The 25,355-nt window shown below is 41.9% G+C and overlaps 2 protein-coding genes across 2 annotated transcripts in view; one reads left to right on the top strand and one right to left on the bottom strand.

Moving 5' to 3' along the window:
- Positions 1 to 308: 308 nt before the first annotated feature.
- On the bottom strand, positions 309 to 9,607 carry LOC307119142 (hormonally up-regulated neu tumor-associated kinase homolog A-like; the record flags this gene model as incomplete). The annotated part of the gene is made up of 9 exons (XM_079805221.1): positions 309 to 2,547; positions 4,435 to 4,588; positions 4,676 to 4,844; positions 4,929 to 5,055; positions 6,120 to 6,247; positions 6,329 to 6,464; positions 6,702 to 6,757; positions 6,912 to 7,204; positions 9,368 to 9,607. 9 exons carry the CDS (start codon positions 9,605 to 9,607, stop codon positions 1,892 to 1,894), a joined length of 1,959 nt encoding a protein of 652 aa, XP_079661347.1. The 3' UTR covers positions 309 to 1,891.
- A 6,196-nt stretch (positions 9,608 to 15,803) lies between these two features.
- LOC307118655 (hormonally up-regulated neu tumor-associated kinase homolog A-like) overlaps positions 15,804 to 25,355 on the top strand; it is an 11,948-nt gene continuing 2,396 nt past the window's right edge. Inside the window, exons 1-9 of the mRNA XM_079804367.1 lie at positions 15,804 to 16,101; positions 19,441 to 19,733; positions 19,888 to 19,943; positions 20,181 to 20,316; positions 20,398 to 20,525; positions 21,594 to 21,720; positions 21,805 to 21,973; positions 22,061 to 22,214; positions 23,713 to 25,355. The exon at positions 23,713 to 25,355 is cut by the window's right edge and continues 2,396 nt beyond it. Of these exons, the coding sequence (XP_079660493.1) occupies positions 15,862 to 16,101; positions 19,441 to 19,733; positions 19,888 to 19,943; positions 20,181 to 20,316; positions 20,398 to 20,525; positions 21,594 to 21,720; positions 21,805 to 21,973; positions 22,061 to 22,214; positions 23,713 to 24,320 (1,911 nt within the window). The 5' untranslated portion in view covers positions 15,804 to 15,861 and the 3' untranslated portion in view covers positions 24,321 to 25,355. The remainder of the gene's footprint in view (positions 16,102 to 19,440; positions 19,734 to 19,887; positions 19,944 to 20,180; positions 20,317 to 20,397; positions 20,526 to 21,593; positions 21,721 to 21,804; positions 21,974 to 22,060; positions 22,215 to 23,712) is intronic.

Below are 25,355 nucleotides of genomic sequence, written 5' to 3'. Positions count from 1 at the left end.
CAAAAAATTCTTATTCGTCATTTACCCATATATGAACAAAAAAAATACAACTCAGAAATGTAGGTATTGTGCATTTATTTGTGTCAAAAAAGTAATACATGCTGCATTAAAATAGAAAATTCAGAACACAAATAATAATCTTTAAATATAAATATTTCAAATCTTTTTTACAGTGTTAAAAATCTCCTTTAACGTGGCAAAAAAAGCAAATCAATACAAAACTTACAAAAGACCTTCATTTATCTTCACCGTAACAAAAGTACAAAGACGTGTCACCAAAAAACACTATTTTTTTTTTCTTTTTTTTTACCCAAAAGGAAAATTCTGGTGTGCATGCAAAAGTGTTCGAGTTTTTCACAGCTCATAGTCTTCTGTGCACGTGAAGACTGTGGAAGAGGTCTGCTTTGTAAATCGAATGTGAAAATGACAGACTCGCTTTTAAACACATGGAATTAAAGACACTTGAGTTCTATGTACAGTTCTGAATCTCGTTCGTTCAATGGAGAGAAAACACATCAGCCATCAAATATATACACATTATTGCACAATCTATTATTTCACTCAACATGATGCTCTGCAGGTAAAATGAATCTTGTACACAAAGAGTTCAAATAACACTGAAAATCTTCCATTACGGCCCGAAGGCCGAACGCAAGATATTTAAGGCTATACAAAATGCCAGCAATCCCCTACAGGAGAAACACGAGGAATGTTTTCTTCCAATGAAATATGGACGTCTCACTACAGGTTTAAAAGTGAGGCTGTTGAAAAAGTGAAGCATTGACCTGAGAGTCATTACAATTTGAGGTTGAATAACGTAAGAGCTTAAAAAAATCACACTATCAAAACACCCTCCAAGCGTTCATTAACAGTCTTTGTTGTATTACTGTACATGAGCATATATTAGTACACATTATTGTGGGCAGCGATAGCTTTGTTTCACAGAAGAATTGTGCGTAAAAGGGATAGTTCACCCAAAAATGAAAATTAGCCCATGATTTACTCTCCCTCAAGTCATTCTTCTTCTTTCAGACTAATAAAATCGGAGTTCTATTACAAAAGTCCAGGCGAATCCAAACGTTAGAATTTGACTCATAGTTGCTCTGTTTTTGAAGTCCATAAAAAATGCATCTGTCCATCATATAACTGCTCCACGCTGCTCTGGGGTGTTAATAAAGGCCTTCTGAAGCGAATCGATGCGTTTGTGTTAGAAAAATATCCATATTTAAAACTTTATAAAGTAAAATTCGCCTTCCCTGTTCAATTTATGGAGAAAGTGTTGAAAGTTCCCCTGCGGATGGAAAGACTAACGCGACCAGGTCATGACGTCACGAACACATCTTGAGTTTCACTTTCAACATTCAACACTTTTCCACAGAAGGCGGAGGCCGAAAGTTTACTTGATAAAGTTTTAAATATGGATATTTTTCTTACACAAACGCATCGATTCGCTTCAGAAGGCCTTTATTAACACCCCAACGCCACGTGGAGCAGTTATATGATGGATAGATGCACTTTTTTATGGACTTCAAAAACAAAGCAACTATTACTGCTATTATAAAGCTTGGATTTGGAACATTTCCATCTGAATGTCGTACACACCTCTGGGAATGAGGGAGAGTAAATCATGGGCTAATTTTCATTTTTGGGTGAACTGTCCCTTTAAAGGTTGTGGCTCAGCTGCTACATGGCACTTGGACTAGAAGCGTGACTGTCCTGGGGTCGTGACCTCCAGATCTATTTGTGTTCTATATGTTCAACACAAGCTGTGTGTATGACATGCCAAATAACTCCCCGTGGTGTTGGAAGCCCAACTGTACAAACGACAAGTGTTCTTGATGACAAAACGCGGTACTGCATACATCTTTGATTTGATATCGTCTAAGAGTTCTCAGCACAGGGTTTTGAGAGCCCCTGAGGCGCAGAGCAGAGTTTGCATATGGTATGGAGTTGGAGACTCCACTTCCACCGCTGGCTCTGGCCTGAACGAGGGCAGATGGAAGCTGAAAGGCGCCACCTTTTTCTTTAAAATCTGCCCGATACCCATGGAGGGGAACTTGCTGCGGTGCTGAGGGCTGTCGGGTTCTTCTCTGCCTCCGCTTGAATCTGAGGAGCTATGCCAGTCTGAAGCAGGAGGGCTTTTCTTGGGCTGAGGTTTGACGATGAGCACAGGCGGGCTGGGGATCGTGGCCTTCTTCAAGTACGAGCTATCGGGCTGAAAAGCAGACACATGTCGAGGCGGAGAAAGAGCTCCGTTGGTCAGTTTGTACCATGGCGATGGAGGAGCTTCTTTGCTTGGTTCCTTGCTTGCGGAAGTCCAGGAATGAGCGCCCAGGGAGGAAGGAGGGCGGGCAGGGATGTTGACAGCTTTTGGGGGTTCTTTGGAGCCGTCTTTCTGGGGCGGCTGCGTCTCGGGTGTAGGATGGGCTGGCTGCGGGTTGTTGGGGAACAGGGGGTGGATCTCCAGGTACTCCAGAGAGGAGGAGGTGATGCAACCACGTCCTGAGTAAACGTCTTTAAAACCTCCAGTCACAGCTTTCAGAAGACCTGAAATTGATAGGAGAAAGGGTTTGATTCATGTCTTTATTCATGTCTTTATTCATGTCTTTATTAGTGCAAGCAAATATCTTCACAGTACTGTCATGAAGAAAGTCTGGTGGCCTAGAGACAGTTGAACTGCTTTAAAGGAACACGCCGACTTTGTGACTTTATCTTATTCCCCGTATCCCCCAGAGTTAGATCAGTCCATACACACCATTCTCATCTCCGTGCCATAAATCCCACCGCTAGCCTAGCTTAGCACAAAGACTGGAGGTAAATGGCTCCAGCTAGCCTAGCTTAGCACAAAGACTGGAGGTAAATGGCTCCAGCTAGCCTAGCTTAGCACAAAGACTGGAGGTAAATGGCTCCAGCTAGCCTAGCTTAGCACAAAGACTGGAGGTATATGGCTCCAGCTAGCCTAGCTTAGCACAAAGACTGGAGGTAAATGCCTCCAGCTAGCCTAGCTTAGCACAAAGACTGGAGGTATATGGCTCCAGCTAGCCTAGCTTAGCACAAAGACTGGAGGTAAATGGCTCCAGCTAGCCTACTGCTCAATAAGTGACAAAATAACGCCAACATTTTCCTATTTACATGTTGTGATGTGTATAGTTACATTGTGTATTAAGACCGACGGAAAATGAAAAGTGGAGATTTTCTAGACCGATATGACTAGGAACTATTCTCTCATTCCTACGTAATAATCAAGGAACTTTGAGCGTACCATGGATTCAACAGCGCAATGATATTACACAGCGCCTGAAAATAGGCTAACTTCCATCAACATAACCAACATGACAACCTGCTTACACAGAAAGTGTGCTGGGGACTATTTTCAGGAGCTCTGTAATATCATTGCGCCGCTGCACTCATGGTACGGCTCAAAGTTCCTTGATTATTACGCAGGAATGAGAGAATAGTTCCTAGTCATATCGGTCTAGAAAATCTCAACTTTTCATTTTCCGTCGGTCTTAATACACATTGCAACTATACACATCACAACATGTAAAGAGGAAAATGTTGGCGTTATTTTGTCACTTATTGAGCAGTAGGCTAGCTGGAGCCATTTACCTCCAGTCTTTGTGCTAAGCTAGGCTAGCTGGAGCCATTTACCTCCAGTCTTTGTGCTAAGCTAGGCTAGCTGGAGCCGTTTACCTCCAGTCTTTGTGCTAAGCTAGGCTAGCTGGAGCCATTTACCTCCAGTCTTTGTGCTAAGCTAGGCTAGCTGGAGCCGTTTACCTCCAGTCTTTGTGCTAAGCTAGGCTAGCTGGAGCCATTTACCTCCAATCTTTGTGCTAAGCTAGGCTAGCTGGAGCCATTTACCTCCAATCTTTGTGCTAAGCTAGGCTAGCTGGAGCCATTTACCTCCAGTCTTTGTGCTAAGCTAGGCTAGCTGGAGCCATTTACCGCCAGTCTTTTTGCTAAGCTAAGCTAGCCTAACTCTGGGGGATACGGGGAATAAGATAAAGGCACAAAAAGTCTGCGTGTTCCTTTAAGAAATTATGTTGTTGAATGTTTTTGTCCATGCAATGAAAGTCAAGCAAAAGAGCCAATTGACTTTCATTGTATGGACAAAAGTGTGTGGAGTATCTTTGAGGCTTCACAGGACTTGGCAAAAGGGCAAGACAGAGTGTGTGAAACAGGTTTTCTATACATTTGTTACATGAAGTCATCTTTAATCTTCAACTCTGGTGATTTTTCTGCATGATAACAACTTGAACAGCCCTGAAGGGTTTACAACATTTGTCTCAGTTTGATTTACTGTCGACCTATTTGCCAAGTACAAATCCCTCGGGTAACAGAGCTTATTCAAACAAAGAGCTATTTTCAAGTCTTATCCACATGGTTGGTTCATACATGTCTAGGTTTAGCTGTGTGTGTAGTCTAGGCACTCACCAGTTCTGTGTTTCTTCTCCTTGGCCGGGCCTTTGCTCACAGCGAGATAGACGGGCGTCTGCTTGGGAGGAATCGTGATCTTCTCGATGTGCTTCCTCCACTGCGTCTGAAACAGCTCGCTCTTTTTCTCTTTCTCCATGTTGTACTGTTTCTCCTGTGAGAAAGAGAGTGTGTCAAACTCTCAGGAAACACGTCTGACATGGTTCAACGAAGGATAATCACGCTGGTTCCTCAAACGTACCCTGTACTCCTTTGAGAGTCTCTTCATTTTGTTGTTGAGGAGGAAGTACACAGTCAGCGTGTGGCAAGCTTTGTTCGTGAGCACAGCACTCAGAACCTCACTGTGTTTGTGGCCCATTTTCTCAGTCATGTGGAGCAGAACCGTATGGTTGATCTCCTCAATGTGGATTCTGAGAGTTAAAGCAAGATGTTTTAGGTCATAACGTGACATAAACGGGGAAATAAAAGCGATTAAGGCATATCAGAAGACTGACCTATTTAAGTAAGGAACTCCGGTGTGAGGGTTGCCCAACTGCAGCCACGAGTCGGCCATCACTTGGTGGATGTTGGGTCTCTTTTCGGGGTCCGGCTCTAGAAGTCTCTTCAGCAGATTGACGGCCGCTGTGAACACAGACAGGAAGCAGTGAGGAGTTGTGCTTTGTCACTTTAAGTAAACAAACCATTATAAGAATGTCCGATCTCTAGGTTTAATTGAATGCTGTGAGTCAAGGGATGACCGTCCTTGAGATGCTAAATAACGGTGTTATATAACGAGGCTAATCTCATTTCCACACTGCATCATCTTCTAGTAATATATCCTGTCACAGGTTTAGTAGTGAATGAATCACCTGTTGTTGAGAACGCTCACGTACGTGTAACGCAATGGAAAAGTCCACAGGAACCGATTAGCCGCAATGTTGACGCAAATTGATCTGAAATCCTGTGGCATCATTCCGGTCAGTGAAGTGCAATGGTTATGGTATTCTAGTCAATGGTAAGATGACTGCTAAACTACACTATAGAAAGAGCTTAAGTCTTCGGAAGGTGTACAGATCGTATTATTAAGAACATCCTATCATTTCTTCTTGAGACTGAAACTGGTTTTTCCTGTGGTTGAAGAATAAACCGGCACTTATCTGGCACGTTTGCAGTAAACATAGTGTTCATGAGCTGACGGTTTTGCTCTGAGAATTTTGAGTATGTGTTTGTCGCCATTAAAAAAAACGGAAATTTAAATGAGAATTACACAACGGTTACAAGGAAATGTGCAACCACTGTCATTAGGATGACATGAAAACTAAAAAGTATGTAATTTATGACCTATATAACAATTTCATAAAAAAAAAAGGTTAGTCACGCAATGGTGTCGACACTCTGGAATGTTTACAAATCCAGTTTTTTCTGACTTATGTAACTCTGTTGATTCATGAAGACTCTCTGCTTTATTAGATCTGGCTTCTCCTGAGATATTTCAAACACCAGTGGACTTCATCCCTATTGTTTTCAATTAAGCATTCAAAAGCAGGACTAAAGAACGGTGCCGTCCCACAAGCACAGCATTCATGCTCAACTTTAGGAGCATGAGACCCATTAGACCGTAATTGGGAGGCTCATTTTCAGCATGTTATAGTTGCTTGTTCTTGTTTTGGATGTGATGTTTGTGCTCATAAAGACTCTGTCAATACCTGAGGAGATAGATGGAGGTAGAGGGTTCATATCCTTGTCCACCATCCTCTGATGCAGAGCTTTCAGGCTGAACGGCTCCACAGTGAATGGAAGGGTCCCGGTCAGCATGGCGTACATGTTCACTCCTCTACAATTAAAAACAGACATATAGTCAAACCCAGAACACATGAGAACTTAGAACATGGCGTTTCACATTTAGTGAGCTCACATTGACCAGACGTCCACTTTGGGCCCATATTTCTTCCTTGCGAGAAGCTCAGGAGCGGCGTATGCTGGGCTGCCACACTGTGTGCTGAAGGGATCGGAGTATCCCAGAATTCCCGCACAGTTGCTGAGGCCAAAATCTGCAACAGAGGGAGGGTCGTGTGTAAGATGATGTTTGTGGCTCATAAAGGAGACGTGTAAAAGGCTTCTACGACTGCTAAATAAAGGCCATGCGTTTGCCAACAGTCTCAGAGGTGAGAGGTCGCTCGGTTTTAATGAGATGCTGATTACTCCATCAGCCTTCACCACATGATAAAGATGAACACTTTCATGACCCTTCGCTTCATTGGGATTAGTAAATCTCAGACGATGCTTACCGATCAGTTTTATGTTGTCCTGTTCATCGAGGAGGAGGTTTTCAATCTTCAAGTCTCTGTTGAGAATAAATAATGATTTAAATGACGTTCAACCATCTGAGCGATAAACAAACTAAGCCACAATAGTCTTTAATGCTCACTGTGCTCTAAAATAGACTTATGGAGTATCTACACGTGGTTTCTTCCTAAGTTTGACCTTTAGTTCCTCACCTGTGAACGACTCCTGCCCTGTGCAGATGCTCCACCGCCATCACCAGCTGGCGGACGTATTTCTGGGCTTCTCTTTCGTCCAGCTTTTTCTTCTCATAAATGTGGTTCATGAGGTTTCCCCCAGGGCAGAGCTCCATGACGAGGTAGTAGCTGTTCTCCGTCTCCAGGATGTCCAGCAGTTGGGTGATGTTCGGGTGTCGGATCATCTGCTGGATCTGGCCTTCACGCCGCAAGTTCTTTGTGACATACGAATCCTTTTTGGCCTTTCTCTTGTCGATCACTTTCACCGCCACCTGTGAAGGGAAATAAAACGTCAAGATATAAAACGCAACCCGACTGTTAATGCTCTCTTTGTGTCTGGAATTATTCCAGCATCCTTGAGCAGGTGAGCCGAGCCAGACTGAGCCAGACTCTTATTTCACATTTGCCGTCTCCTCACGTCTCCAAGGTTGAATGTTTGACCCGAGTTCTTGTGGAGGACTCAGTGGGGGAAGGATAAGGACAAATGACCGATTTGTAGCCGCTCAAGCACTTCCAGTTGAATGTCCAAATGGCCTGTTAATGCCACCCATTTGTCACAAACATGCCGTAAACCACTAATGCTCTATAAACATTGGGGTGAAAAAAGCCCCCTCAAAAACACACATTCAAGGGCATTCAATGGAAGTGAATTGGCTCATTTGTTAATGATTTTGGTGTGAGGGGAGGGTCTTTGTTCAATATCAAACAAGCTTTCTTTGTCCCTCTGTGTGCTTTAACAATAGCCTCAAAGAGCCCCAGCGTGACCTGAGAAGACTCAAAGGGCGACTTGGTACAAAAAGAGACCGATGAAGAGGTAAGTGGATCCAATTGAGGAGAATCCCCTCCCTAAACAATCCGCTAATCCCAACCCCTGGATCTTCACCGCCGTGTTTTGCCAGCATTGTTGATGAGGCCGATTGTAGGTCGATGGTTGAAGGGGGGCGGCAGGGAGACCCCAGAGCCACAAACGTGTTGTTTTTCTCTCCATCAGACAAAGGCGGCGAGGGCGAAAGTGGGTTAGATGCGCTCAGACATGGGGGAAGCGTGTGTTATCGGCCAGCGACGCGAGCCCCGCCCCACCCGCTCTGCTTTTCTAGGTGATGTCAGAGGAGCACGAGGCAGCCTCGCTTCTCTTTGTGATTGCTAGCGTTTGCATCATCGCCCAGGACAGACCTCTTCTCCTTCCCACAGCAACAGCCCTGAACAAATCCCTCATATGCTAAAAAGGTATTTCAGGTCTTTCACTGGAAGAGCAAACTCCTTTTTGCTTTCCTAAGAAGCTTCACCCAATTATACAAAGGAAGGCAACAGCCAGTTCATAAGAAAAACACGCCTTACTCATGGAGTAAGTGACTTTCACCAGCAATATTTACTGTCATAACCTCACCCTTAAACACATGTTCTGCTGATATTCTGAAGGGCTGAACACTTTCACTGGTGTAATCTGAGATTTATACACACACCTGAATGCTAACATGCTCACGGATTGCCTATAATTGAATGTGTGTGATAAGAAACATGAGACCAGTGGGAAACATCTCAACCTGATGAGCAGGGGATGATGTTTCTGGCATTCTTCCCCAAAGACCAACACAAACTGATTTCTGGCTGCTTTATAAATAAAATGCAGTTTTATACTCCATATTAACAACAGAATAAATCCCTAAATATCAGAGCCGTGGTCCATCCATAGACTACCAAAACAATTCAGATGTTATTTCTCTTTTCATTCTCACATTCAGACAAACAGATCAACTCAATGTCGGGAATAACAAACGCAACGGCATTTCTAGTTTTCATATTTAGACAATGATATGAACAATGGCAGCGTTCAGCCAAAGATTTTCCAAGAGTTTCCAAACCTGTGAACACAAAAGATGATATTTTGAAGAATGTCTGTAACTAAAGAGTTGACTTTAATAGTGTTTTTCCCCATATTATGGATGTTAATGGAGTCCATCAACTGTTCAAAATATCCTCATTTGTGTTCAGCAGAAGACAGACATTCACACAGGTTTGGCTGACCTGTCCCTTTAAGTCATGGTTTATGCTGGATTATAAGTCATATTAATATCGACTGGATGCTTTGTTATTTCTCTTTTAAGAGAATGATAAATATGTATTGTACAGTTACATGCAATAGTGAATGATGCATAATTACATTATTACAAACCCTAACCCAACTCTATAGTAAGTCATTAATGTTACTCAGTATTTTACACTGTACACTCTAAAAAAAAAAGGTTCTATATGGCACCAAAAATGGTTCTTCAGCGGTTCTTTGACTAAGGTGCTATATAGCACTAAAAAAGGTTCCCCTATGATTATGAGCCAAGAACCATTTCTGGTGCTATATAGAACCTTTTTTTTTTTTTGAGTGTATCAAAATAAAGTGTAAGCACATATTATGGGGTTTGTCCAGAGTCTCTCCTCACCTTCTCGCCGGTGATCGCATGAAGCCCCTCGCGCACTTTGGCGAACGATCCCTCTCCCAGCTTCCTCCCGATCAGATAATTCCCAACTCTTTTCGTGTGGTAAAAGTTTCGGAGGATGTCAGCCGGAGGAGCGTTGCTTAGAGACGACGGATGGATGCTGTCTGTTGCCACGGGAACCGGAGCCTTCATCCCAAAAACCCTCCCGCTGTCCATCCCCATGTCCGTTCCAGCGTCGGGCATCCCTGCGCCTGTTGAAGAAACCTGTGGTCCTCTGAGTCTACAGCCGAAGAGCTCTGTGGGAAGCAGACATCTGAGTCCCTTATACACCTGTTTGCATTCACACCTGTGCTAGTTTGACGTAACTATTGCATTCGTCATGGAATAATGAAGCCACTGGGTGCCGTTTGGGAAGGCTTACGCGTCCAGCTTCCAGGAATAAGTGAGTGTCTGTCACATTTGTTGTTTGAAGTTACTTTCCCGGCACGGGGTGGGGGCGTTTCTTATTTGCCAGCAAATCCTTTCTCAGTCACTGGGTTAAAATCTAATCCAATCAGCAGCCGCGCAGGGAGCAGAGGCTCCGCCCTCTCCAGAGTTGTAAAACTAACCCCGCCCCTCAGCCATGCTTCCTCTAGACAACAAAGAGCATGTTCTGTTGCCGAGCGCTGAGATTCGCCGTGATTCCTGATTTCTATCAGCTTTCCCCGGTGATGATGTGCGTAGATCGCTCTTGCCTGACCTATTGGACGCGACTTAATTATCCATTGATTATTCATTCATGCAAATGCACACAAACACGTTTTACGCATGTGCTAATGCAACTCTAACCGTATCAAACTGATAAATAAATGTATTTATTTCTTCATTGACTCTCCCCATCTGTCTTTACGCGTTTTATATGCTTGGTAATATTGTATATCCTACAAAATGATAATATTGTTTTAATAATAATGGTAATAAACCCTGAATTGCATTCATCATACCGACAATGTGTTTTGTAATTGAATGCCTTGATGTTCATTTGTTTATCCATGTATAATTCTGGCATGATTCATAGATCATCTTCACAACAATGGAAGGCTGGCTTTTTAATAAGACAATATTGCGTCACCACACCCGTGTGTTTACATTACCATGCGGTCATGAGAGAAGAGATGGACGAGGAATGAAGGGAAGTGGGTCTATTGCGCCCTCTTTTGGTCATATTGCGCCATCTAATCTACAGTTGTGCTCAAATTTATTACTGTTAATCCTTTTGCACCGATCTAACCTTTCATTGGAGAAGTCAAACAATTGTAAGTGTGTATGAAATGTGTTTGTCTTCCCCCAGGACAGACGCTCTGAGTCTTCTTCTGTAATGGCGGATGAGTTTGGAGATCAGAGCCCATTCCTTCACACAGAATCTCTCCAGATCCTTCAGATTCCAGCTCTTCTCTTCACTCCATCACTCATTCTCTATAGGGCTCAGCTCAGGCCTTCAGTTTGTGCTCACTGACACATTTCTGTGTTGATTTCGGATCATTGTCCTGATGGAAGATCCAACCACGGCCCATTATAAGATCTCCAGCAGGTTTTGATGTTTTATCTGCTGGTGTTTGCTAGAATCCATGATGCTGTGTGTCTGAACAAGAAGTCCAGGAGCAAAAACACCGGCCCTGACATTAAAGGATTAGTTCACTTTTAAGTAAACTTTTGCTGATCATTTCCTCACCCTCATGTCATCCAAGATGTCCATGTGTTTCTGTCTTCAGTCGAAAAGAAATGAAGGTTTTTGATGAAAACATTCCAGGATTGTTCTCCATATAATGGACTTCAATGGGCTCCAAACGGTTCAAGGTCCAAATGACAGTTTCAGTGCAGCTTTAAACGACACCAGATGATGAATAAGGGTCTGATCTAGCCAAACCATCAGTTTCTGAGAGAAACCCAGCAGTATTTATGATATTATTTTACGAACGTGATCATCTCTGAGCTCCGCCATAACTTCTGCTAAGTGAGGTCAAAATACGAGTGTGGTCATAGATGTATACATAGATGCCTCATTAGCGCCTGTACGGATGAGTAGAATGAGGCATCTACGATCGATATATCTATGACCACGCTCGTATTTTGACCTCACTTAGCGGAAGTTATGGCGGAGCTCAGAGATGATCACGTTCGTCTGATAAGAGGTAAAATAATAGCATAAATACTGCTGGGTTTCTCACAGAAACTGATGGTTCCTCCAGATTCCTTGAATCTTTTAATTATGTTATGCACTGTTGAATGTGAAATATCCAAATCTCTTCCTATCTTTCTTTGAGGAACATTGTTTTTAAACATTTCAATAATTTTCTCGCGTATTTGTTGGCAAACTGGCGATCCTCGGCCCATCTTTGCTCCTAAAGGATTAGACTTTTCTTGGATGCTGCTTTTGTACCAAATCATAATTACAATCACCTGTTGACATCACCTGTTTCAAACCACATCATTATCTAACAATTTTACCTCATTACTAGCCCTAAATTGCACCTGTCCCAACTTTTTTTTAAATGTGTTGCAGGTCTGAATGACAGGAAAGGATGCATATTTACAAATGACATGAATTTGACCAGACAAAACATGAAATATTTTGTGTTCATATTGTCTTCAATGAACAATTCAAAGTAAATTTAGAAATCACTTCTTTTTTTTTGTGTGTGTTTTCCATACTGTCCCAACTTTTTCTGATTTGGGGTTGTATTTATCCTCCTGTGGGACTGGAAGTCATGGCTGGACAATCTCATGCTCATAGTCACACTGGTATGATACAAACTTCAGAGATATTACTCTAGGGGTGCCAATAATTGTGGCCAATGTGAACTAGAGACAAATATTTAATATTAAATTAAGGCTATGATTTTGAGGGCAATGTTTGAAAATGCACTTTTACACTTTTACTGTTGTTGGGGTAACAGTTTAGGACCAAGGGCCAGTTGTGAAAAATTAAGACCAAGAGTCAGGAGTCAGATTAATTAAAGAAAAATTGACTGAAGAATAGTTTGCAGTTTCATCAGCAGAAGCCAGCTCATGAGGAGTTTGTAGGCTGTGCTCCCTCTAACAGTTTCCCCGCCTCCGCCTAACGAACATACAATTTCTGAACAGTTCTACTGTTTTCAAGGTCTAGCCACGTCATTACTGCCATGTGGAAAGATTCTGATTGGCAGAGAAAATGCCCAGTCACGGTAAATTTCCACACAAGGATAGATAGCAGAGCATATCACTAAAATGGGTAGACTAGTTGTCGCCCCATGACTAGATTTTTAGATCACAATGACCCAGGAGGTCATAGAAAGACGTCTTCAGGTCTGGTGTCGTGTGCAGAAAACGTCCATCTTCAATATTGGGCCTGCACCGATCATGCAACGCACACACAAAAGCTCCATAGAATAACAGTTCCCTCAACGTTGAGAACATCTTAACTAACTATCAACAAGGCACTTCTCCAAAACATGCTGATACATCTAGTACAGAAGTGAATTTATTCTATTTAGTAAGAAAAGCATATAAAAGAGGTCCCCGAAAGTCACGTAGACCTGTATCCAAAATCACTCATTAAATATAGAGAGGTTATAGGTGAACTGATTTATTAAATATAGAAAATGGTTATAATGTTTATATATATATATATATATATATATATATATATATATATATATATATATATATATATATATATATATATATATATACCGATCAGGCATGACATTATGAAGTGAATAACACTGATGATCTCTCCATCACCTGTTAGTGGGTGGGATATATTAGGCAGCAAGTGAACATTTCTATCAGAACCAGCATTAACTTCTTGAGCAGTTTGAGCTCCAGTAGCTCGTCTGTTTGATCGACCACACGGGCATCAATGAGCCTCGGCCGCCCATGACCCTGTGGCCGGTTCTCCACTGGTCCTCCATGACCCTGTGGCCGGTTCTCCACTGGTCCTTCATGACCCTGTGGCTGGTTCTCCACTGGTCCTCCATGACCCTGTGGCCGGTTCTCCACTGGTCCTTCATGACCCTGTGGCCGGTTCTCCACTGGTCCTTCATGACCCTGTGGCTGGTTCTCCACTGGTCCTCCATGACCCTGTGGCCGGTTCTCCACTGGTCCTCCATGACCCTGTGGCCGGTTCTCCACTGGTCCTTCATGACCCTGTGGCCGGTTCTCCACTGGTCCTTCATGACCCTGTGGCTGGTTCTCCACTGGTCCTTCATGACCCTGTGGCCGGTTCTCCACTGGTCCTCCATGACCCTGTGGCCGGTTCTCCACTGGTCCTTCATGACCCTGTGGCCGGTTCTCCACTGGTCCTTCATGACCCTGTGGCCGGTTCTCCACTGGTCCTTCATGACCCTGTGGCCGGTTCTCCACTGGTCCTCCATGACCCTGTGGCCGGTTCTCCACTGGTCCTCCATGACCCTGTGGCCGGTTCTCCACTGGTCCTCCATGACCCTGTGGCCGGTTCTCCACTGGTCCTCCATGACCCTGTGGCCGGTTCTCCACTGGTCCTCCATGACCCTGTGGCCGGTTCTCCACTGGTCCTCCATGACCCTGTGGCCGGTTCTCCACTGGTCCACCATTACCCTGTGGCCGGTTCTCCACTGGTCCTTCACCCCACAAGAGCTGCAGTTTTGGAGATGCTCTGACCCAGTCGTCTAGTCGTCACAATCTGGCCCTTGTCAAACTCGCTCAAATCCTTACGCTTGCCCATTTTTCCTGCTTCCGTCAACTCTGAGGCCAAATTGTTCACTTGCTGCCTAATATATCCCACCCACCAACAGGAGATGAAGAGATAATCACTTCACCGGTCATAATGTTATGCCTGATCTATATATATATATACTGTATATGTATATATATATATATATATATATATATATATATATATATATATATATATATATATATATATATATATATATATATATATATATATATATATATATATATATATATATATATATATATATATAAACATGACATTGTACTGTAATTTGTTGACAGACCAACAGTAAAAGTGTAAAAGTGTGTTTTCAAACATTGCCCTCAAAATCATAGCCATAATTTAACATTACATTTTTTTCTCTAGTTCACATTGTTATTCACTTCACCGGTCATAATATTATGCTTGATCTCACACACACACACACACACACACACACACACACACACACACACACACACACACACACACACACACACACACACACACACACACACACACACACACACACACACACACACACACACACACACACACACACACACACACACACACACACACACACACACACACACACACACACACACACACACACAGACTGTGCAGTTCACTTTCTGTGAAAAAAAACTTGTTCTGTGTGATTTATAAGCATTTTGAAAAGTGAGGACATGGGGAACGTCCTCATATTTCACCCTCTTTTTGTAATACCTGTGTCATACCCATGTCATTATACACATTTGTGTCCTGATATTTCACGAAAACATGCCCACACACACACACACACACACACACACACACACACACACACACACACACACACACACACACACACACACACACACACACACACACACACACACACACACACACACACACACACACACACACACACACACACACACACACACACACACACACACACACACACCTGTAGGAGGCATTTAATGCAATTCTTTATTTGTCCATTGGGTGGCGCTCTAACACTATATTAAGGGCACCTGGTTAATAATACAGCAGGTGTGTGTACAACACGAAGCACGGTTTTTGACCGTGAATAAGAACATGCTGACCGTGTTTATTAATGTGTTGGACTGAGCTTCACTGATAAAGAGTAATGTTGTGTGGACTTCACATTTGAATGCGTTGAACTTCAAAAGAATGAGACGCTAATGTGAAGCAATGCTTATTAATTGGAGAACAATAAAGAAAGACACGCGTCAGTCATTTGCTCACTCCAACCATAACAAACGCATCATTTTTGAAATGCAAAATCTCCATTGATATAATCCCTCAGTGTCTCGTGTTCAAACTCAAATATCACACACACCTCACACACTTTCGAAACTGATCCTGTCTCAGAGCTTTGATGTTAGCTATTGTATTTCTCTTTTTTGCTCTTTAACTTGCACTAAAACATATGATTAGGCCTAATATTAATAAAACTGCTCGTCTTCTTTAGTGATAAAAGCTCAAACATTTTGAATGTTTACATTGACTTGCATGGATTGATGGATATTGAAATGTTGTTATTTTCAAGTGTGAATAGTAGAGATGATTACTTTGTGGTTTGATGCAATATTTGTGTGTCAGGCCATCAATCTCTCAAAACTATGTGCGCTTTCTTTGGAGTTTCCACCCTATAATTAATGCCCTAGATCCGCCTCTGCGTGGCGTTCAGTACCAGGGACTCAGATGTCTGCTTCCCACAGAGCTCTTCGGCTGTAGACTCAGAGGACCACAGGTTTCTTCAACAGGCGCAGGGATGCCCGACGCTGGAACGGACATGGGGATGGACAGCGGGAGGGTTTTTGGGATGAAGGCTCCGGTTCCCGTGGCAACGGACAGCATCCATCCGTCGTCTCTAAGCAACGCTCCTCCGGCTGACATCCTCCGAAACTTTTACCACACGAAAAGAGTTGGGAATTATCTGATCGGGAGGAAGCTGGGAGAGGGATCGTTCGCCAAAGTGCGCGAGGGGCTTCATGCGATCACCGGCGAGAAGGTGAGGAGAGACTCTGGACAAACCCCATAATATGTGCTTACACTTTATTTTGATACACTCTAAAAAAAAAAAAAAGGTTCTATATAGCACCAGAAATGGTTCTTGGCTCATAATCATAGGGGAACCTTTTTTAGTGCTATATAGCACCTTAGTCAAAGAACCATTTTTGGTGCCATATAGAACCTTTTTTTTAGAGTGTACAGTGTAAAATACTGAGTAATATTAATGACTTACTATAGAGTTGGGTTAGGGTTTGTAATAATGTAATTATGCATCATTCACTATTGCATGTAACTGTACAATACATATTTATCATTCTCTTAAAAGAGAAATAACAAAGCATCCAGTCGATATTAATATGACTTATAATCCAGCATAAACCATGACTTAAAGGGACAGGTCAGCCAAACCTGTGTGAATGTCTGTCTTCTGCTGAACACAAATGAGGATATTTTGAACAGTTGATGGACTCCATTGACATCCATAATATGGGGAAAAACACTATTAAAGTCAACTCTTTAGTTACAGACATTCTTCAAAATATCACTTTTGTGTTCACAAGTTTGGAAACTCTTGGAAAATCTTTGGCTGAACGCTGCCATTGTTCATATCATTGTCTAAATATGAAAACTAGAAATGCCGTTGCGTTTGTTATTCCCGACATTGAGTTGATCTGTTTGTCTGAATGTGAGAATGAAAAGAGAAATAACATCTGAATTGTTTTGGTCGTCTATGGATGGACCACGGCTCTGATATTTAGGGATTTATTCTGTTGTTAATATGGAGTATAAAGCTGCATTTTATTTACAAAGCAGCCAGAAATCAGTTTGTGTTGGTCTTTGGGGACGAATGCCAGAAACATCATCCCCTGCTCATCAGGTTGAGATATTTTATAAATATATACACCGATCAGACTAACAGGTGATGGAGATATCTTCAGTGTTATTCATAATGTTATGCCTGATCGGTATATATAGACGTGGACAAAGTTTTTGGTACCCGGTAAATATGAACAAAAAAGCCTGTGAAGATAAATCTGCTTCATTAATACTTTAGATCTTTTATTTCAGAAATCTAACCTTTCATTGAAGTATGAGAATTTAAAATGGTATTTTTTACCCTACTATGGAAGTCCATAGTTTGGTTCCCCATATTCTTCAAAATATCATCTTTGTTGTTCTTGAGTCTTTTGTTTGTCCTGACCAACGTTCTTCAGAAAAATCCTCCAGCTCCTGCAGTTTTCCAGCATCTTCTGTATATCCGAGCCTCTCCAGCAGTGACTGTGTGATTCTGTGTGTGTGTGTGTGTGTGTGTGTGTGTGTGTGATTCTGAGATCTGAGGACGATTGAGGGACTCAAACACAACTATTAAAAACAGCTTCAAACATTCACTGACGCTCCAGAAGGAAACACGACACATTAAGAGCCGGGGGTGAACACTTTTGCACAGTTTTTTTTATTTTATTTGTGCCCTTCAGAAGCAACAGAAGATACTCACATGTTTCCAGAAAGACAAATTAAGTTAAATTGACCCTGATCTTCAAATGCATAAGTGTTCACCCCCGGCTTTCCTTCTGGAGCGTCAGTGCAACTCATATTGCAGTAAAGAAATTAATGAATAAATCTAGGACAGATATCAGTGAATTTATTGCAGATGCAGTCAACAAACTTCACATTTAGACGCCCTAAATTGAACTTTGTTGTTTACTCTTGCTCATGTCGTTCCAAACCTGTTCCAAACCTGTATGACTTTCTATCTGTGAAACACAAAAGAAGATCATTTGAAGAATGTTGGCAACCAAACTCGGTTTCTCTGGACTTCTGTTGAATTCTATTTATGTTCTCAATGAAAGTCATTGAAGTTTGGAATGACGTTGCGGTGAGTAAATGATGAGTTTAAAAACAATAACACTTAAAGAGTTTACACCTCAATTTTGTAAGACGTTGTCTGTCATGAGGCTTGATTGATTAAAATTCATTAGAACTAATAAAAAGTTCATCAAACATTTAAAGAGAAACAATCTTTAATTCACGGTAAATTGACATATCAGTAAAAAATGATTGTGATTTTAACGGTAAAAGACTGTAAAAATGCTACGGTTAAAAACAGTTAACAGAAAGTTTCCGTGCTATATACAGTGAATAACTGTACTAGATCTAACCGTACATTTAACAGTAAAATATCGTTAAATTTCCAGTTTTTGGAAGTGAAAAAGAACAAGTCATTGTGTAATTTACAGTGAAAAACCGTAAATTGACATTCCCAGAATTCCCTGCGTGACACATTTGATGTCTTCTCTTTAGTTTTTATTAGTTTTTTCTAATCAGTTATGTACATTAGGGTTTTATGTTACGTCTAATGTTGTTAAATTAATGTTTATTGCACTTTTACAATGTCATGTGTGTTACCGTGATGGTGTTTAGTGTGTGTGTGTGTGTGTGAATGACTATATATGAGTACTGTCCTCCTCAAAGCTTTAATTGATCATGTGACTCTCATCTCCACTGTGATTGGTGGTTGTCAGTATATGGGTCAGTGACGTGGCATGTATTTTTTGTGTCCGAATTCATTATTTTCCTAAAAAAAAATACATGTCACATGTCAAATTGAACTACAATATTTCCTTTATAAGAAACTCTTTACATTTTTTTGAAATTCAAAAATGTCAAATGACCTAAAATGTCAGGAGGTGCGACCAGCAAATTTACATTTAAAAGTATCAATTCCCACTGAAATCCATGGGTTGGGATTAGCGGATTGTTTAGGGAGGGGATTCTCCTCAATTGGATCCACTTACCTCTTCATCGGTCTCTTTTTGTACCAAGTCGCCCTTTGAGTCTTCTCAGGTCACGCTGGGGCTCTTTGAGGCTATTGTTAAAGCACACAGAGGGACAAAGAAAGCTTGTTTGATATTGAACAAAGACCCTCCCCTCACACCAAAATCATTAACAAATGAGCCAATTCACTTCCATTGAATGCCCTTGAATGTGTGTTTTTGAGGGGGCTTTTTTCACCCCAATGTTTATAGAGCATTAGTGGTTTACGGCATGTTTGTGACAAATGGGTGGCATTAACAGGCCATTTGGACATTCAACTGGAAGTGCTTGAGCGGCTACAAATCGGTCATTTGTCCTTATCCTTCCCCCACTGAGTCCTCCACAAGAACTCGGGTCAAACATTCAACCTTGGAGACGTGAGGAGACGGCAAATGTGAAATAAGAGTCTGGCTCAGTCTGGCTCGGCTCACCTGTTCAAGGATGCTGGAATAATTCCAGACACAAAGAGAGCATTAACAGTCGGGTTGCGTTTTATATCTTGACGTTTTATTTCCCTTCACAGGTGGCGGTGAAAGTGATCGACAAGAGAAAGGCCAAAAAGGATTCGTATGTCACAAAGAACTTGCGGCGTGAAGGCCAGATCCAGCAGATGATCCGACACCCGAACATCACCCAACTGCTGGACATCCTGGAGACGGAGAACAGCTACTACCTCGTCATGGAGCTCTGCCCTGGGGGAAACCTCATGAACCACATTTATGAGAAGAAAAAGCTGGACGAAAGAGAAGCCCAGAAATACGTCCGCCAGCTGGTGATGGCGGTGGAGCATCTGCACAGGGCAGGAGTCGTTCACAGGTGAGGAACTAAAGGTCAAACTTAGGAAGAAACCACGTGTAGATACTCCATAAGTCTATTTTAGAGCACAGTGAGCATTAAAGACTATTGTGGCTTAGTTTGTTTATCGCTCAGATGGTTGAACGTCATTTAAATCATTATTTATTCTCAACAGAGACTTGAAGATTGAAAACCTCCTCCTCGATGAACAGGACAACATAAAACTGATCGGTAAGCATCGTCTGAGATTTACTAATCCCAATGAAGCGAAGGGTCATGAAAGTGTTCATCTTTATCATGTGGTGAAGGCTGATGGAGTAATCAGCATCTCATTAAAACCGAGCGACCTCTCACCTCTGAGACTGTTGGCAAACGCATGGCCTTTATTTAGCCGTCGTAGAAGCCTTTTACACGTCTCCTTTATGAGCCACAAACATCATCTTACACACGACCCTCCCTCTGTTGCAGATTTTGGCCTCAGCAACTGTGCGGGAATTCTGGGATACTCCGATCCCTTCAGCACACAGTGTGGCAGCCCAGCATACGCCGCTCCTGAGCTTCTCGCAAGGAAGAAATATGGGCCCAAAGTGGACGTCTGGTCAATGTGAGCTCACTAAATGTGAAACGCCATGTTCTAAGTTCTCATGTGTTCTGGGTTTGACTATATGTCTGTTTTTAATTGTAGAGGAGTGAACATGTACGCCATGCTGACCGGGACCCTTCCATTCACTGTGGAGCCGTTCAGCCTGAAAGCTCTGCATCAGAGGATGGTGGACAAGGATATGAACCCTCTACCTCCATCTATCTCCTCAGGTATTGTCAGAGTCTTTATGAGCACAAACATCACATCCAAAACAAGAACAAGCAACTATAACATGCTGAAAATGAGCCTCCCAATTACGGTCTAATGGGTCTCATGCTCCTAAAGTTGAGCATGAATGCTGTGCTTGTGGGACGGCACCGTTCTTTAGTCCTGCTTTTGAATGCTTAATTGAAAACAATAGGGATGAAGTCCACTGGTGTTTGAAATATCTCAGGAGAAGCCAGATCTAATAAAGCAGAGAGTCTTCATGAATCAACAGAGTTACATAAGTCAGAAAAAAATGGATTTGTAAACATTCCCGAGTGTCGACACCATTGCGTGACTAACCTTTTTTTTTAATGAAATCGTTATATAGGTCATAAATTACATACTTTTTTTAGTTTTCATGTCATCATAATGACAGTGGTTGCACATTTCCTTGTAACCGTTGTGTAATTCTCATTTAAATTTCCGTTTTTTTTAATGGCGACAAACACATACTCAAAATTCTCAGAGCAAAACCGTCAGCTCATGAACACTATGTTTACTGCAAACGTGCCAGATAAGTGCCGGTTTATTCTTCAACCACAGGAAAAACCAGTTTCAGTCTCAAGAAGAAATGATAGGATGTTCTTAATAATACGATCTGTACACCTTCCGAAGACTTAAGCTCTTTCTATAGTCTGTAGTTTAGCAGTCATCTTACCATTGACTAGAATACCATAACCATTGCACTTCACTGACCGGAATGATGCCACAGGATTTCAGATCAATTTGCGTCAACATTGCGGCTAATCGGTTCCTGTGGACTTTTCCATTGCGTTACACGTACGTGAGCGTTCTCAACAACAGGTGATTCATTCACTACTAAACCTGTGACAGGATATATTACTAGAAGATGATGCAGTGTGGAAATGAGATTAGCCTCGTTATATAACACCGTTATTTAGCATCTCAAGGACGGTCATCCCTTGACTCACAGCATTCAATTAAACCTAGAGATCGGACATTCTTATAATGGTTTGTTTACTTAAAGTGACAAAGCACAACTCCTCACTGCTTCCTGTCTGTGTTCACAGCGGCCGTCAATCTGCTGAAGAGACTTCTAGAGCCGGACCCCGAAAAGAGACCCAACATCCACCAAGTGATGGCCGACTCGTGGCTGCAGTTGGGCAACCCTCACACCGGAGTTCCTTACTTAAATAGGTCAGTCATCTGATATGCCTTAATCGCTTTAATTTCCCCGTTTATGTCACGTTATGACCTAAAACATCTTGCTTTAACTCTCAGAATCCACATTGAGGAGATCAACCATACGGTTCTGCTCCACATGACTGAGAAAATGGGCCACAAACACAGTGAGGTTCTGAGTGCTGTGCTCACGAACAAAGCTTGCCACACGCTGACTGTGTACTTCCTCCTCAACAACAAAATGAAGAGACTCTCAAAGGAGTACAGGGTACGTTTGAGGAACCAGCGTGATTATCCTTCGTTGAACCATGTCAGACGTGTTTCCTGAGAGTTTGACACACTCTCTTTCTCACAGGAGAAACAGTACAACATGGAGAAAGAGAAAAAGAGCGAGCTGTTTCAGACGCAGTGGAGGAAGCACATCGAGAAGATCACGATTCCTCCCAAGCAGACGCCCGTCTATCTCGCTGTGAGCAAAGGCCCGGCCAAGGAGAAGAAACACAGAACTGGTGAGTGCCTAGACTACACACACAGCTAAACCTAGACATGTATGAACCAACCATGTGGTTAAGACTTGATCTGGCACACAATTGATGCGTGATTTAGATGTCCGTGACAGAATGAGTACATACAATGGTACAAATTATAGCTCTTGTGTGAAGGCAGCTTTGAAATACCTGAGGGATAATTCCACAAATTTTTACTTGGCAAATAGGTCGACAGCAAATCAAAAGGAGACAAACGTAAACCCTTCAGGGCTGTTCAAGTTGTCATCATGTAGAAAAATAATCGAAGTTGAAGGACTTCACCAGGCACAGAAACGAATAGAAAACCGGTTTCACACTTTCTGCAAAGTCATGTGAAACCTCAAAAATGCTTAATCTCCACAAACTCACGTACAGTTGGTTTAAATTTCTGGATTATTTTCCTCCCCAAAGTGAAAATGAACTCCAAAACCTGTATGACTTCTGTGAAAACACAAAAGATATTTTGAAAAAATGTTTGTTTGTCCATACATTAAAAGTCAATTGGCTCTTTTGCTTGACTTTCATTGCATGGACAAAAACCTTCAACAACATCATTTCTTAAAGCAGTTGAAATGTCTCTAGGCCACCAGACTTTCTTCATGACAGCACTGTAAAGATATTTGCTTGCACAAATAGATTAGATTAGATTAGATTCAACTTTATTGTCATTACACAAGTACAAGTACAAGGCAACGAAATGCAGTTTAGGTCTAACCAGAAGTGCAATAGCAGCAAGTGCAGGATATACAACGTTTGCATAAGTGCAGGACATGGATATGTACTGAATATATATAAATATATCTATCAATAGAGAGATGGTTATTACTATAAACAGAATTTACAGGTGAATATGTACAGTGAATAATATACAGATGGTTATTACTATACACAGAATTTACAGGTGGATATGTACTATGAATATAATATAATATACAGATGGTTATTACTATAAACAGAATTTACAGGTGGATATGTACTATGAATATAATATAATATACAGATGGTTATTACTATACACAGAATTTACAGGTGAATATGTACAGTGAATAATATACAGATGGTTATTACTATACACAGAATTTACAGGTGGATATGTACTATGAATATAATATAATATACAGATGGTTATTACTATAAAAAGAATTTACAGGTGGATATGTATTATGAATATAATATAATATACAGATTGCTATTACTATAAACAGAATTTTACAGATAGAGGTATACAATGATATTTTAGGCTAAAATGAGGAATATGGCAGTGGATTAAGGTAGTGCAATAAATTATGGGCAGAAGCTATCCGAAAAAAAGTGTAAAAGTGCAGTGGAAAGTGATTGCATATTACAGTTAGAAGTACGGTGCAAAATAAAAAAATTAAACAGTTTGTACTGTAAATAACAGTCGGCAGTGCAAATGAGCATAATCCAGTAAAGACATGAATAAAGACATGAATCAAACCCTTTCTCCTATCAATTTCAGGTCTTCTGAAAGCTGCGACTGGAGATTTTAAAGACGTTTACTCAGGACGTGGTGGTTGCATCACCTCCTCCTCTCTGAAGTACCTGGAGATCCACCCCCTGTTCCCCAACAACCTGCCCCAGAAAGACGGCTCCAAAGAACCCCCAAAAGCTGTCAACATCCCTGCCCGCCCTCCTTCCTCCCTGGGCGCTCATTCCTGGACTTCCGCAAGCAAGGAACCAAGCAAAGAAGCTCCTCCATCGCCATGGTACAAACTGACCAACGGAGCTCTTTCTCCGCCTCGACATGTGTCTGCTTTTCAGCCCGATAGCTCGTACTTGAAGAAGGCCACGATCCCCAGCCCGCCTGTGCTCATCGTCAAACCTCAGCCCAAGAAAAGCCCTCCTGCTTCAGACTGGCATAGCTCCTCAGATTCAAGCGGAGCAAGCAAGTTCCCCTCCATGGGTATCGGGCAGATTTTAAAGAAAAAGGTGGCGCTCTTCAATCTGCAAGTCTCCAATTCCCCACCATATGCAAACTCTGCTCTGCACCTCAGAGGCTCTCAAAACCCAGTGCTGAGGATGAGAACTTTTAGAGTTATTTGGCATGTCATACACAGCTCGTGTTGAACACAAATAGATCTGGAGGTCAAGGCCCCAGGACAGTCGACACTGAAAGCCAAGCTTGCTGAGCCACAACCTTTAATCTGTGAAACAAACCTATCGCTGCCCACAATAATGTGTACTAATATATGCTCATGTACAGTAATACAACAAAGACTGTTAAAGAGCGCTTGGAGGGTGTTTTGATATTGATAGTGTGCGTATTTGAGCAAATAATAGTGAATTTTTTATATTTTTTCAGTTTTGTTTTGTGATCATTTTGCCTGTGTTAATGCCAACTGCATACATTTTGGCACAGGTGTGTATTTTTATTGGAATTTTACTGCTTCACCTCTATTTTCTTTTAAAACATCTATTTTGCACTAGGTACTAGGGCTGGACCAGAATATTTGTTGGGTCGATTTTCAATTTCAAATATTGTGAAGTACAATAGGCCTACTCTTTTTTTTTTACATTTATCTTAATGCCAAGCTGTTTTTAATAGGATGGACAGTTGAATAGGAACCCAACCTTGTTATACTTAAAAAAATTAGCTTCTTCTTAGCCTTACGCTGCGTTCACACCGAACGCGAATAGAGCGTCTGGAGCGAGTGATTTCAATGTTAAGTCAATGGAAAGGCGCGTTGACGCGCGTCTGGAGGTCCTGCGGCGCGATAGATGCGTTTCCGTCTCATTCGCGTGTCCAGTTTGTGCGAATTACGTGAATCGACCGTCTTGCGCGGTATGCACGACTGATTTTATTTGGTGCTTTTTGTGCATTCGCGCATTTGAAGCGAATTCTTGTCAGACGGCCGAGTTGGAAAATCTGAACTTTGGCGTCAATTCGTGCCGCGTTAACCAATCAGGAGCCTGCTCGCTGCTGTCACATGGTAAAGTGACGTGATGAGAAATCCTGCATAATTTAAAAATACTACTGTTATTGTGTCACAAAATGTAGTTTTAAGACTTCTACAGGTGAGAATTTAGTTGTTTAAAGCTCAAATCTGTGGTTTATAGAGAGCTCCTCTCTGAACATGTGATCTGGTGTGTGTGTAGTTGAAC

The sequence above is a fragment of the Gobio gobio genome (genome assembly GCF_949357685.1).
Source record: "Gobio gobio genome assembly, chromosome: 22".
In the NCBI taxonomy this organism is placed as follows: Eukaryota; Metazoa; Chordata; class Actinopteri; order Cypriniformes; family Gobionidae; genus Gobio; species Gobio gobio.
This window is presented reverse-complemented; position numbering and strand designations above follow the sequence as displayed.